Source organism: Tetrao urogallus, assembly GCF_951394365.1.
Source record: "Tetrao urogallus genome assembly, chromosome: 20".
Lineage (NCBI taxonomy): Eukaryota > Metazoa > Chordata > Aves > Galliformes > Phasianidae > Tetrao > Tetrao urogallus.
This window is the reverse complement of record NC_136833.1, coordinates 8,412,063-8,424,989: the sequence shown is the minus strand read 5'-3', so window position 1 is coordinate 8,424,989 and position 12,927 is coordinate 8,412,063. Positions and strand designations below refer to the sequence as shown.

The 12,927-nt window shown below is 47.8% G+C and overlaps 1 protein-coding gene across 1 annotated transcript; it reads right to left on the bottom strand.

Moving 5' to 3' along the window:
• Positions 1 to 6,611: 6,611 nt before the first annotated feature.
• On the bottom strand, positions 6,612 to 12,145 carry MRM1 (mitochondrial rRNA methyltransferase 1; the record flags this gene model as incomplete). The annotated part of the gene is made up of 5 exons (XM_079545295.1): positions 6,612 to 6,661; positions 6,794 to 6,913; positions 9,424 to 9,544; positions 10,945 to 11,038; positions 11,478 to 12,145. 5 exons carry the CDS (start codon positions 12,143 to 12,145, stop codon positions 6,612 to 6,614), a joined length of 1,053 nt encoding a protein of 350 aa, XP_079401421.1.
• Positions 12,146 to 12,927: the final 782 nt, after the last annotated feature.

Genomic DNA, 12,927 nt, shown 5'->3' with positions numbered 1-12,927 from the left:
AGGGCTCCAGTTATAGAGACAGCACTTTCTTGGTTTGTACGTGAGTGAAGGAAAGGAACAAAAAACAACCTTCAGCATGTTCTGTGCTCTGATATTTCACAGAATCACTGATGTTGGACAAGACCGTTAAGATCACCTTAGTTAACCCATCACCATCATGCCCTTATAGAACCATGGCACAATTTAGGTTGGAAAAGACCTCCAGGGACCCAGGCCCAAGTCCATCCCACCCCACCTTGCCCACCAACCACATCCCCTCAGTGCCACATCTCCACAGTTCTGGAACACCTCCAGGGACCCGTGACTCCACCATTTCCCTGTTCCAATGTCTCACCACTCTTTCAGAGAAGAAATTTTTCCTAAATGTGTGGGAGCAAGCTGGAAGTGGTGTCAGAAAAACCTTTGATTATCACACAGATGCTAAATACCGGCAGGAAAAGCGTGTGCCAGGGCAGGGGAGGAGCAGTACCTTCCGACTCCAGGCTCATGGTGACTGTGGCACAGCTTTGCTTAAGTGGCTCCACTCTGCCCTTGTACTCTGCTGTGATCTATCCCAGATACCTCCCATGTTTCTGGTGGTAAACACTCGTTTCTTAGAGCAGCAGCAGATGGTCAAGAGCATTTCCTGAAATTGAATATTATAATGAATTTAGGATCGAAAAAAATTTACATAATAATCTGTTTTAGATTCTGATAGTGAAGAAACCTACACAGGAACTGCTTCTTTTCAGCTATTTGAATTAAAGTATAAATCTTCAAGTACTTTAATTATAAACAAACTCCTCGCACTTGCACATCCATGGAAGAAATTGAAAAATTAACCACCCGGTGAAGCTCAAGGCCACACATGGGCTCCTAATGGAATGGGACAGGTCTGTGCCCTGAGAACCAGCCGTACCCAAGTCCTGCTGATGGGCATCCCTGCAAGCAGGGCAGAACCCCAAAGGGCAGCAAACTCGGCTGTAAAGTGCAGATCCCTTAAGAAACCATCAAATTTCCTTAATAATAACTTAAGGGAGCCACGTCCCTTTTAGGCCACAGGACCAGGGAGTGCTTTGCATCGCAGCCCAGCACTGCTGAGGGCTTTCCCTCTTGGAAAAGCAAATATTTAGACTAGATAAAAAATCCCTGAGAGCATTTTCCCCAGGTAATACTAGTAACTAAAATAATCACATTCACTTTGCTGGTTTAATTTTATATTTCCATTTCTACCTTATCTTTTTCTTGCAAGCATCATTAAACCACACCATAACAAAAATACATGAAGTGTTATTCTTTCAAGAGAAGCCATAAACCACCTCAAAGCTTTTCAAGTTTATTCTTATCTCGTACATCTTCCTCTGGATCTTTTTTTTTTTTTTCTTCCCCTCCTTCATGCATTTCAGCAAGGTAGTTTTCCCTAACGTTAAAAATAGTTGCATTGAAAATGAGATGCTGCCTCTGAAAAACACCTCTGGAGGATTAAATAAGTAAAATATAGCCAGAAAATAAACTGGAACCTCATTAAAATAATTTTGCAAGAAGAAATCCTACCTCACAATAGGTTTTCAATATCACTTAGAAAATTCTTAAGAGTCATACATATATATACGTTCTTAATTCAGGACCTTCCATTAAAAAAGGCATTACAGAGGGAACTGAAAGGCCATTTAGCACCCTTGTTTATAGAAAAATGCGCATTAGGTACAGATGTAATCTCCAGCAAAAGCCTTGCGATATGGCTTGAAGGAGCCGTGCCGCGCTGCAAGGTGCTAATGAGGGCACAGGCAGAAGCAGGGCCCCTTTCTTTTGCTGCAGAACACAAAGCTGTGTCCCTTCAGCCATGCCCACGACCAGGCCGGACGACTCTGGACCCTCTGTGCCACCAACGCACAGCAGCACTGAGGAGCACTAAAAGCAGCTGCTGGAACCCAACACGCCGGCCTTGCAGTGGCACCTGCACAGCATGGAGAGTGGCACTGCCAGGATCTGCTGCTGCCACATTTTGGATCCCCAGAGAAAAGAGCTGAGCTAAGACTTGTGGAGCGCAGGAGAAACACTGCTGATGTTGCAGCTTCTAAAACAGGGCAGGAAAAAAAAAAGAGAAAAAAAAAAAATTGGCAGGTTTAACTTTGCATTGAGCTACAGCACGTCGTTACATCTCTGAAGTATATAAAACTATTGATCATAAGCAAGTCATTACCTCTGCATGCAGCCAAAGCTGTGCAGTAGGCAAACAAGGGGCTGTCCCTGAGCCCACCCTGCATTGCACACAGCCAGGGCAGAACCTGCCTGTGCACAGGCATGGGAAGGCTCTGAACTGGAACTGAATTCAAAATGGCAAAAAAAAAAAAAAATCACAAAGAAACAAACGCGCCTGAACACCCTGCACAGCAAGATGCTGAAATGCTTCACTTCAATCAGGGACCTTTCTTGAGAACGGGATTCCCTTCGGGCTACCTCCAAAACCTCCATCATTTTGAGCTGGACCTCAAGATAACATTAATAACAATGAGGCCGAAGCCCAATCAAGGTTAAAGCCTTTCCCTCAAAGCAGAACACCCCCCCCCCCACCTCCCAGCCAAATCCCCCAGCTCCTTCCCACCCCCAGGTGCCATGGAACACAGGTGCACAGCCCCAGACACATGCAGTTACATGCAGCAGCCTTGCAGAATGCAGCCATAGTCAACCATGCTTGATGTTACACAACATTTGGGTCACAAATTTTATAGAGAATAAATATCACACTTCAATTTCATGGTGACTTAGGAGGGTTGACTGGCAAATACCATGGCTTTTACATGGTTCTACCAATTACCAAGCAATTACACGTAACCTAGATCTGGAGGACATACAGTGGGATATAATACATTCCTCTCTGTGTTAAAAAGAAAGAAGCAGTTAATAGAAAACACTTTTTTTTTTTTTTAATAAAACCCTCCTATTAGAATCCACAATATTCCTGGGTGATGTTATTAAAACTCCACGTCAACATCAAACCCAAAGGAAAGACTGCCATCCATTACCACATCAGTCGTGGGACGATCAATAAAAATTTACTTTAAACTGTGCCATATGTCGCTTCCAAGAAAGTTTTATTATTCAGATTCACCAGTTTGTACCTCAGCCCCCATGCAATTAAATCCCACTTAGTGGCACCGACCTTCTGAGTTGAACTTGTCATTCCTGCAGCTGGTTTGGAGTTTAACACCACTCTTAAAGAACGAAAACAAAACGTCTGCATTGATGGGGAGCACGGGGAAACCCCATCAAAACAGGGAGAGGGGAAAAAAAACACACAACAAAAAGGAAGGCAGGCACATTTTAACATGTTGTAGCATATTTGTAAACATCGTTAATCATGGATTAGCAGATGGTAATGCTAATTGCACCTGTGGAAGTAACAAGACCTCAAGGTTGATTACATTTACAAACTCCGCTCCTCGCTGGAGGATTCCCTGCTGTGCCTGGAGGACCCACGTGCTGCAGGACGACCCTCTGTGCCTCCCTGGAACCACTCAGAGCAACGGGACCGTGTGCCTATTGGGATCCTTGGGCTCTCTGACCTGATTTGGGGGGGATGAAGAGATTTGTTCTCCCCTGGTAAAAAGGCAGAGATGGGGAGCGTGGCTCCTGAGATGCAAGGACAAATATTTTGCCATCGTGCCTAGAGACATTTTGATTATTGAGAAATCATTTTGGAAGGGCAATTACTAAATTTTAAAATCAATTTGGTAAATATGCTTCCAAAAGGAATCCATGACAAGCAGCAGGGAGGGAAGAACTGACTTTTAAATTACACAAACACACGCTTTATTCGTATCTAAATATCAAAGAGACTCTATGTACAAACAGAAGTAATCAGGAAGCATGTTTTGATCTTGCTGATGTACACAAAAAATGACAATTAATGTCCTCCTTTATGATATAAAGCCGTGAGTTTTTTACAGTTACATTACAGGGACGATTATAGCTGAGCTTAAGGCTAAAAATAATGAAAGACTATAAAAACTACATTTTAACATTTAAAAATATCCAGGAAATTAACTGCAGAAGCAGGCAATGATCCAATTAATGGATTGCATTTATTAAATCGGGGGCAAACCGCACAGCACTCAAAGCTCCAGCTCCAAAGGTGCAGCTCTGCTTGGCTCTGTGACCATTCCCAGCGCTTTCCCTGGGTGTGCCAACAGAGCTGGCAGGCAAACTCTCATTAGCACTAACCATAAAGCACCACTGCCTCTTCAACTCAAACCCTGCAAGCCCTGTCTGACACTGCAGCACCAAATTTAGGCCTGAAGAGGTATATAGCAGCAGTGTCCCCACAGGCATCAAAGCTTTCTGGGAGCTTTGCAGAAGAGGTTCCTGCTCCATCGCTACTCACCTGGGATCTGTTGGGGATGAGCAGCCGTGGCTGAGTGTGGGCAGAGGGCACGTGGCTTTCCCAAACACAAGCAACCTTAACCAAGGGTCTCCTCATGTTTAAGCACTGCACAGAGAAAGACGTTATTTGTTTTTTAGTGGAGAAACTGCAGTTTATATGGAATTAGAAATCTCTCTCCATATAAATATTTATATATATATATAAATATTTACACACACACTTAACTATAGATCAAGAAGAAAGCAATGGCTTTATCCTCATCCCTGCTGATGGAGAGGATGAACCCTGCTAGCCCCAAGAGCTGCATCTGGCTTGCGAGAAATAAGCAAATCTAGAGCACGGGCTCCCTCTGCTGGGGCAGACACGGCTGCACAGCCAACATCGTGGCGACAGCGTGCCAGCAGCCTCCCCAGCCCTTTCCCCTTTTATTTCAGCAATTAAGAGCCAGGCACATTCAGCCCCAGAAACGTAAGTGCTCCACACCTGCCCAAGAACCACTATCCCTGTCGTCCACCAGACCTCAGCTGCTACTCAGTGAACATCTTCAGAATCAGGCACCACAGCTCTGCTCACATTGCAGCAGGCATTTGGGGAGGATTCGGTTTTGTCTTTTTGCAGAGGAGACACCTCAGGATACACTTTGTCACAACAGGCACCTTCAGCTGCGGCTGCAGACCCAGAATGGAGTACTCAACACCACCGAAAAGTCAAATCTCTCAGTGCAGAGCAGTGCAGGATCCCACCTAGATGCCAGCAGGGCATGGCTTACCCTTACCCATCCACATGGGGCTCCTCCAGACACAGCCCCAGCTCCTCTCCCACCTCACTGAGGGCTCAGAGCAGTGCAGGCAGTTAAGGCTGTAGCCAAGCAGTCAGCACCATGAAACCCACCATTGGGTCACTGCATCCCAGGCTGGGCCACGCTCCATGCTCACTTCAGCCAGGAGAGTCCTCACTGCCAATGCAGTTGCAGAGCAGTGTGTCCTGTCCCACCCCACATCCTGTCCCTCTCCTCATCCCACCACAGCCATTGCCCTCAGCAGGGCCGCCAGCCTCTTGCACATCTGAAAAACCTCCACATCCACAGACTGGTTTACAGACTTCATTTAGCTCAAAGGAAAGTCCTAATTAGTCACTCTGAGTGATTTACTCGTTCACTTGGAAGGGGGAGAGGAGGGAGACTAAGCTGAATTGTTTGAAATTATCCCTAAAGGGCACTGTAAATTAAGTGTTAATGAGGAATCCTATGCAAAGGGCCACAGTAGCTAAATAAAATAATTAAGGTGCTAAGCGATAACATTCATTCGGTTCTCAATAATTCAGCCAGGCTGGTTCTCAACCAGGATATTTGCAAATGAAGCCACTGTCATCACTGCCCCTGAATCCACACACCATCAGTGGGGACAGCAGTGCTGGGCAGCTCAGAGTCCAGCTGGATTAGATCCATCACGACAAGGAAACTTCCCTGAATGAAGAGAACAAGCTCCCGGCTCCCCTTCCCACCTGAAGGAAGTGCCTCGTTCCACTAATCACACTCTGGATTTATATATGACACAAAAAGGATTGAGTCAAGTCTACAACAAATCTTTACAGAGGCTTTATTTTAATGGGCCACATTTTTCCCCACTACAGCTGTTTCTAACAGGTCACGTTCATCCTCTGGCACGGCTGCAGACTTGTGTTACAATCAAATACAACACGGTGTGTTTTCAGACATTCAAGCAGCAAGGTGTAACAGAGAGACTGCCTTATCATGAATAAATGGCTACTGAGCAGTCCCAGATCAGACCAGCTTCTATTCAGCACTCCAGGCACAGGGCACGGCTGCTCTCTGAGTCAGCTTCCATCATGAACCACCATTCGTCTACAGCCCCAAATCCACAGCCTGAGCAATGCAAGAAGTTCCCCAAGCAACAAACACAAGGCTTGCAGCCACCACTGCCTATTTTACTGCTAAAACTGAAGGCTTGTCTACTTTCAAACTTCCTTCCTTACAATCTCTCCTCTGAGATGCTGGTGTTACCATGCACGCAGGCATGACTTCTGCTGGCCCAGGGCTCTGTTGGTGTGGTGCATGAGCCAGAACACACCCTGGGTCAGTGGGGCTCACCCTGAAACTTGCTGAGATGGTGCCGAGCCTGGAAGGAGTACTACCATATCCATACTGAACACAGCCATGGAACACTGAGCAGTTTCTTGCCATCAAAGATCTTGGCTGGGCAACTTCCACCATGTGCCAGGATAAAAATCAATCACCGTGCCTCAGCTTTTGGCTGCAGATGGAGTGCAGGAGAATGCCTGTAGGAAAGTAAACAAAAAGACAACAATCTTTTATTTTAACTCTGTGAGAAAATCTGAGGCTCTGGATGCTTGACTGATTTTTAAATGCAGAAATTCAGTCCAATGCCATTGCACAGGATCTGTTTTTACCAGTGGCTACGGAGACGTTCAGTGACTCGATGCCTGGGTGCAGTGCCCTGCCAGAGGGGATGACCAGCATCTGGTGGCACAGGAGCTGCGTCTCCAGGGAAAGGCCATCACCTTCACTACCTGCAGAACAAAGACTGCTCAGGTCAGCCTGCAGCCACGCTCCTCTTTTCCATTCATTAGTATACGTCGTTGTGAAGTAACTTCCCAACTCCCATTAACAACAACCACAGACAGATGGAAACCTGTCCTATCTTCCCTTCCCAACCCCTTCCACTCACCCTGGATCTGTTCCCAGGACCAGCAGGGTTTTTGAGGAATATCTGTGCATCACACCTGTACTCCAGCATTAAGCACAGAGCCTTGCAAGCACAAGTATGAGGATCCCATAAGCAAGCATCCACTATGCAGCTGCCCACAGACATGGGCTGCTGCCAGGGGATGAAGCAGACAAGGCCACTGGCCTCCTCTGCCACAGCAAATCTGTGTCCCTATCAATAGTGACAGGTTCAGCCCTTTCAGCAGAGAGTACCACCAGCTGAGTGCAACTTGTGAATGCAGACAGTTTAACCAGAGGCTTCAATTGATTAGTTGTTAAACCATCCAACAGCCCTGATATGTTTGGGCTGATACACTGGTGAAACAGAGTTGAAATCTATCCCAGGTCATTAGTAGTTGTTTGACTCACACTGTCACAAAGGGAAATGGAAAGGGAGAGGCTTTAAACAACCCTATGTGCAGACAAGTGAAAATTCAGAAGACCGCAGACCTCCCAGCCTGTTCAGCTCCCCAAAGACTTCTTCCATATTCATTATTTAGAGCTACACAGACAGCTACGTGGCTGCAGGAATACCTGGCTCGTTTCAAGATGTGCTTGCCCCCTAACAAACTAGGCTCAGCATGATGGAAGCCAAACGTTCCCCTTCAGCTGCTGTGCTCTGGTCCAGACTCATCCCACAGCAGCACCATGGGGGCACACACTGCCTGACAGGGGCTGCTGTGCCTCTGCTTCATGGGATTCTTCAACTTGGACTGCACCTATCACCAGAGGTGCCACAGCTCCTGGAGCATTCCTTTCCTCTCTCTGATAAAGGTCTTACGATTCCTAATAAAGGCAGCAATTTGGCTTCCAGCTTTTACAAAGCTGTTTATGGCCCAGGCTGCTTAAAATAATTAGGACCCATAAATTCAGGGCAAAAAGACTTGCACAGAGTGCGACACGTGGGAGGGAGTATTGACTAGATCAGATAAAATCCTGGTCTGTACTGGTGAATAAAAAGCACATCCTTGGCTTCAGTATCAGTTTTGTCTCCCGTTGACAGCGCACCTGACGTAGTCCCTCTGAATTATTTGGTAATGCATCTACGTGCTCCCAACCCATTCCTGTTCACACAAGGCTTCCAGTCTTAAGGCCAGTCAGCACGTCTGTCACCTCTGGCAATGAGTCCAGAGCAAACAACACCAACTTGGACTGTCCAAATCATTCTGTGCTATGCCAGCAAGGATACCAGAGGAGTGGATTCGAGTCTGCAAACGCAACTTATAAAACAATCTGTGCGATGCCAGGAAGCTCATTACCATGCTAATACATCTTTGCTGCTGTTTGTGGCTAGAAGTGTGCTACATATTCAGATCTAGGATGTTTCTTCAAACAACCCGAGCATCAGACAACTGTAATGTTCAATTTTCTTTTCAAAGAGTTAGTGCTCAGCAGAGGGCTGAGATCATTACTGCTGCAAGGTCTGGGAGCTCTCCTTACGTATCTACCAATCAGCCTCCAATCTCCCTTGACAAAAGGATACTTGGACCTTTTCCTGGAGAAATCTCTCATAATTCAAGGTAATGACACCATTGCCACTTTCACCTCCTTCCTTTCTCTTGGTGTTGTCAACGTTTCTGGGATGCATTTCTTTGTGGTCTATCAGCACTGCTGCCAGTCTCCCTATTCCCTTTATAATATAGGTTCACACATCTTGTAGAGATGCCAGATTTGCTGCACTGTCTTGTCAGTATTTCTAAGAGTTCAATAAACATTTTAATTAAAAGAATGTCCTCTGAGCCAAGAAAACCACAGCACAGGGCAGGATTACAGCCCCTTGATGGCTCATCACCAGCCTGACACCACTTTCAAGTGTAAAAGCTCAAGCCAGCTCTCATGCCAGGTGACAGACACAAAGTGGGGGCCAAGAAGATGCCACACACGGGTGCTTAGAGCAGCATTCTTCCTCTAGCTGCCACAAGGCCATTACTCCCCTTCTTTTCACCTTCTGTCAGCCTACACAGCTCCAAACTGCCTGCAAAGGACAGCACCCTTTCCAAATCTCCACACTAAGGAGGAGAAGCAGAAGGCCCTGGAGTAATCACAGTTTAGTTGCTCAGGACTGGGAAAGTGGCACTTCTTGCTCACACAGCACACTGTGAGAAAGCTCCTGGCTTTCCCCTTTCTTCTGAGACCATGTTCCATTTCCAGGCAGATCATTCTATACTCATTCTATTGCTCAGCTTCTCTTTTCCAGACCAAAGTGTAATGGAACATAACAGATCTGCAACTAGCTTAGGGGATGGAATGCCATCCCCCTCATTCCCTCACACATGCGCTTGCCCCGAGACCAAGGCTCTGTAAATTGAAATACCTATCACTAAAATAATGGGTTTGTTCCACCGAAACTCCAAGCAGTTGATGACAGGAACATTTTCCACAGTTTCAGACTGGCTCACTGTTCCCACAACTTCCCAGCCTTCTGCAGCTTTAGCCTGAGAACAGGAGAAGAAACAAACGTTATAACAATACCAACTTTTCAATCTTAAAAAGAAAATAAGACATGTACATAACCATATTTTTTTCCTAGATTCTCAGTTAAGCTGACTGGTTTTTTGACATCCCTTGAATTTTCACCACCGAAGCCCTACCAGAGCCAGGACACAAACCTTGAATGAGAAAAAGGAAAACAAAAAGTAATTTTCCTTCTGGTGTTTCTTCCAGTTCAGCAAGCAAACAAAAAGCAACTGAAATTACTTTTTCTTTTGCCAATGTAACAGTTCTAGGGAGGTTTGGGTGTTTTTTTGTTTTGTTTTGTTTCCCTGAAAAGCATCGAGGAGTTGCTGTATTAAACAAATCAGCTTAAAGTTAATGAACAGAGTAATGCAGTGGAAGTTTTGAAGCACAAGCTCAGCCACCAGAAGCTCCCAGAAACATTTTCAAATACAGATGCACATCCAAAAATCAGTTCATAAAAAAGCAGGGCACTCAACACTCAGCACCTCACGTAGCCAGAGAAACAGCCCTCCTTCCCCTGCCCTAACATAATGCACTCTAATTATTTGTCTTAGAAACCTATTTTAACAATAAAAGAGCTGCTGCCTATTGCCAGCTTCATTTCCTGTGGAACTGACACTTTTTACATTAAGTTATATCAAATTCACACCAGACAATGCCAATGGTTAAGCCAGAGAATCTGGGTCCAATAAAATGAATGGCTACAAAGGCTCAAAACGTTAATAATTCAAACTTTACAGCAACAAAGCGATTCTTCCAGCTGTTTCAATGTCAGTGTACTTTATGTCTTTCAATTCTTCATCATTCAGAGCTCCAGCTGCCACAGACCTGCTGTACAGCTCTACACTGGCCTTCTGGCAGTGTGGGAAGAGTCCACACTTAGTCCAGCTCATGGTCACAGCACAATCTGATGAGCTCCCCCTCAAAGAGACAGAAGCAGAGCTACAGACTGGGTGCAGCTCACACACAGCCCCGGTTTCTCACCACTCCCTTGCACTAAAAGCTGCCCAATGCTGCCATCATGTGCCAGGCTCGAGGACATTACCTCCGTGCACATCAGGGAAGACCCACAGCAGGGAACTGCACCACCTCTGGTCCCCATGGATGGGTGGGGGGACAGATCCCATCCTACTGGGTAGATCCATCCTACCACGCCAGCACCTTTTTCCTGAAAGGCCCTGCAACACCAGACTGGGGGTGCACATCTGTAAGAGATCCTATGGCACACACCACAAGCAGCAAACAGGAATGCAGAGCAGGAGCTCTGAACACTGCAAAAAACCAAGTCCTCTATTTGTACCTTCTCTGCTCAATACGTGTACTATTTAAAGTTTCCCATATGCTGTAAAATAGTAAAAAGAAACGTGCATCATTCTACCTTCAAAAAGCTCCTGAGATCATCTGTGCTGTAGACATCAAAGACTTCCATAGCTCCAGAACTTGCTTTGCTCACTACTGGAGTCAAGGGGCAGCTGCAAGAGAAAAAGAAAGGAAAAGTTTCGTAAAAGAACAGAAAGGGAAAAGTAGGAGGACTTCTGCTTCTGTATTTTCTTCTACAACCCAACTTGATCTAGTCTGCAAAAAATCTTGTTCTCTCAGTGGATGCACCTTCCCATGGGGAACAGGAAGGCTCAGATACAAACCCAGGAGACAGCCTGCAGCACTTTGTGTGCAGCTGAACAATTAAAACACAAAATGGGTTTTAAAAAAAAGGGCACCCAAGGAGGTTCCCTGCCAGCCTGGAATGCTGCATCCCACAGCCTCGACTGCCCAGCTCTGCCCAACCCCACATCTCGAGGTCAGTCTTAGAAAGCTCTCTAAAGCTGCTGTTCAGGAGCATAGGCTTGAGACCTTTATGGGGAAGAAAACAGAAATCCTAAGCATCGTGCAGCGAACAGCCGACCCCCATACCTGTTCCTCCGGCTCGTCACCACTCTGTCCGCCCCCAAGAAATACGCAGAGCGCAGCAGTGCCCCCAGGTTCATGGGGTCCTGGATCTGCTCCAGCACCAGCCACAGCAGCTGCCGTTTCGGGCTCTCTCCATCCCCCAAACCGGGCTCTTCGGCCTCCTCCAGCCTCTTGAAGCGGAGCGGAGTGGCCTCCAAGCACACTCCCTGGTGGACGCGGCCCCCGCACAACGCATCCAGCTCCCTCCTCCCGACGTGGAGCACGGGAACCCCGCGTGCCGCGGCCTGCAGCACGAACTCGCTGCTGATCGCACGCTGAGGGCCGCTGCTCCGCTTGAGGAACAGCCTGAACAGATCCCTCCTGGCCCGGGACAGGGCCATGGAGCACGGCGCTACGCCGAACAGGATCTCGCTGCCCCTCGTCCTCTCGATGGACAGAGCCCTTCCCTCCGGCCTCCTCCCGCCCTTCGAGACCTCGCGTCTCGCCGAGCCCCAGCCTGAGTCCCGCAGACTCCCACCGGAGATGCGGGCTCGGTCCCCGCCTCGCGCCGCAGCCGTGCAGAACCGCCAGGGCTGCCGGACCCGCGCGGGGCCCTTCCCAAAGCAGCGGCTGCAGGTGGCGGACGGCAGCCCCACGGCCCCGCGGGCGAGAGACCTGAGCGCCTGCTCCATAGCTACCCGCACGGGGAAGAGACCCCCGGTACCACTCGGGGAAAGGGGGAGAAGGACGAGGGGATGCAGAAACACACTCGATCCGACCGGGGCGCGGCCCGGCCGCACACGTGGGCGCGGCGCGGATTCCCTGTGGAGGCGCTGCGATCACGCGCGGCCCCGCCCTCTCCTATAACCGCCGCGAGCACCGCGCCGCTTCCGGCCGGCCAGAGGGGCACTCAGCGCCACAGCGCCCCCTGGCGGTCGGCGGGGCGCAGCCTCACGGCCCGGATCTCCATTAAAACCTTCACTGAATAGGAAAGTGCCTCACGAGAGCTGCAAATACGAGTTTTGAGGGCAAAACCCTGCTCTATTCTACCCGGACACAGTAATCACAACGTGCTGCCTCTGGCATTGCGGGCAGAGGTTCCAGAGTGCATGCGATGCTCCCCACGTTGTCTCACTTCAGCTCACCAAACACCCAAAACCAAAACGCTGCTCCAGTGGCAGAGCACTTCATATCCATCTTTTCCTTTCATAAGGGAGGAGATGGCAATTGTTCCACGACTATCTCTTCTAAAAGGAGTTTGCAGAGATAAGGGTTTCCGTCTTCTACTGAAGCAGTCTTCTTCTGTTTATACAGATGGAGATTTCTTGAGTAAAATGATCTTATCCTGCTGCCTGCCAGAGCCAACTGCATCCGTGGTTCCTCCCACCCAAAATGAGAGCCGAGATCTGCCAGCAGTACTCACAGACTGCCACATAACATCTCCTAGAGGTACAGCAATGTTAACACAATTGAT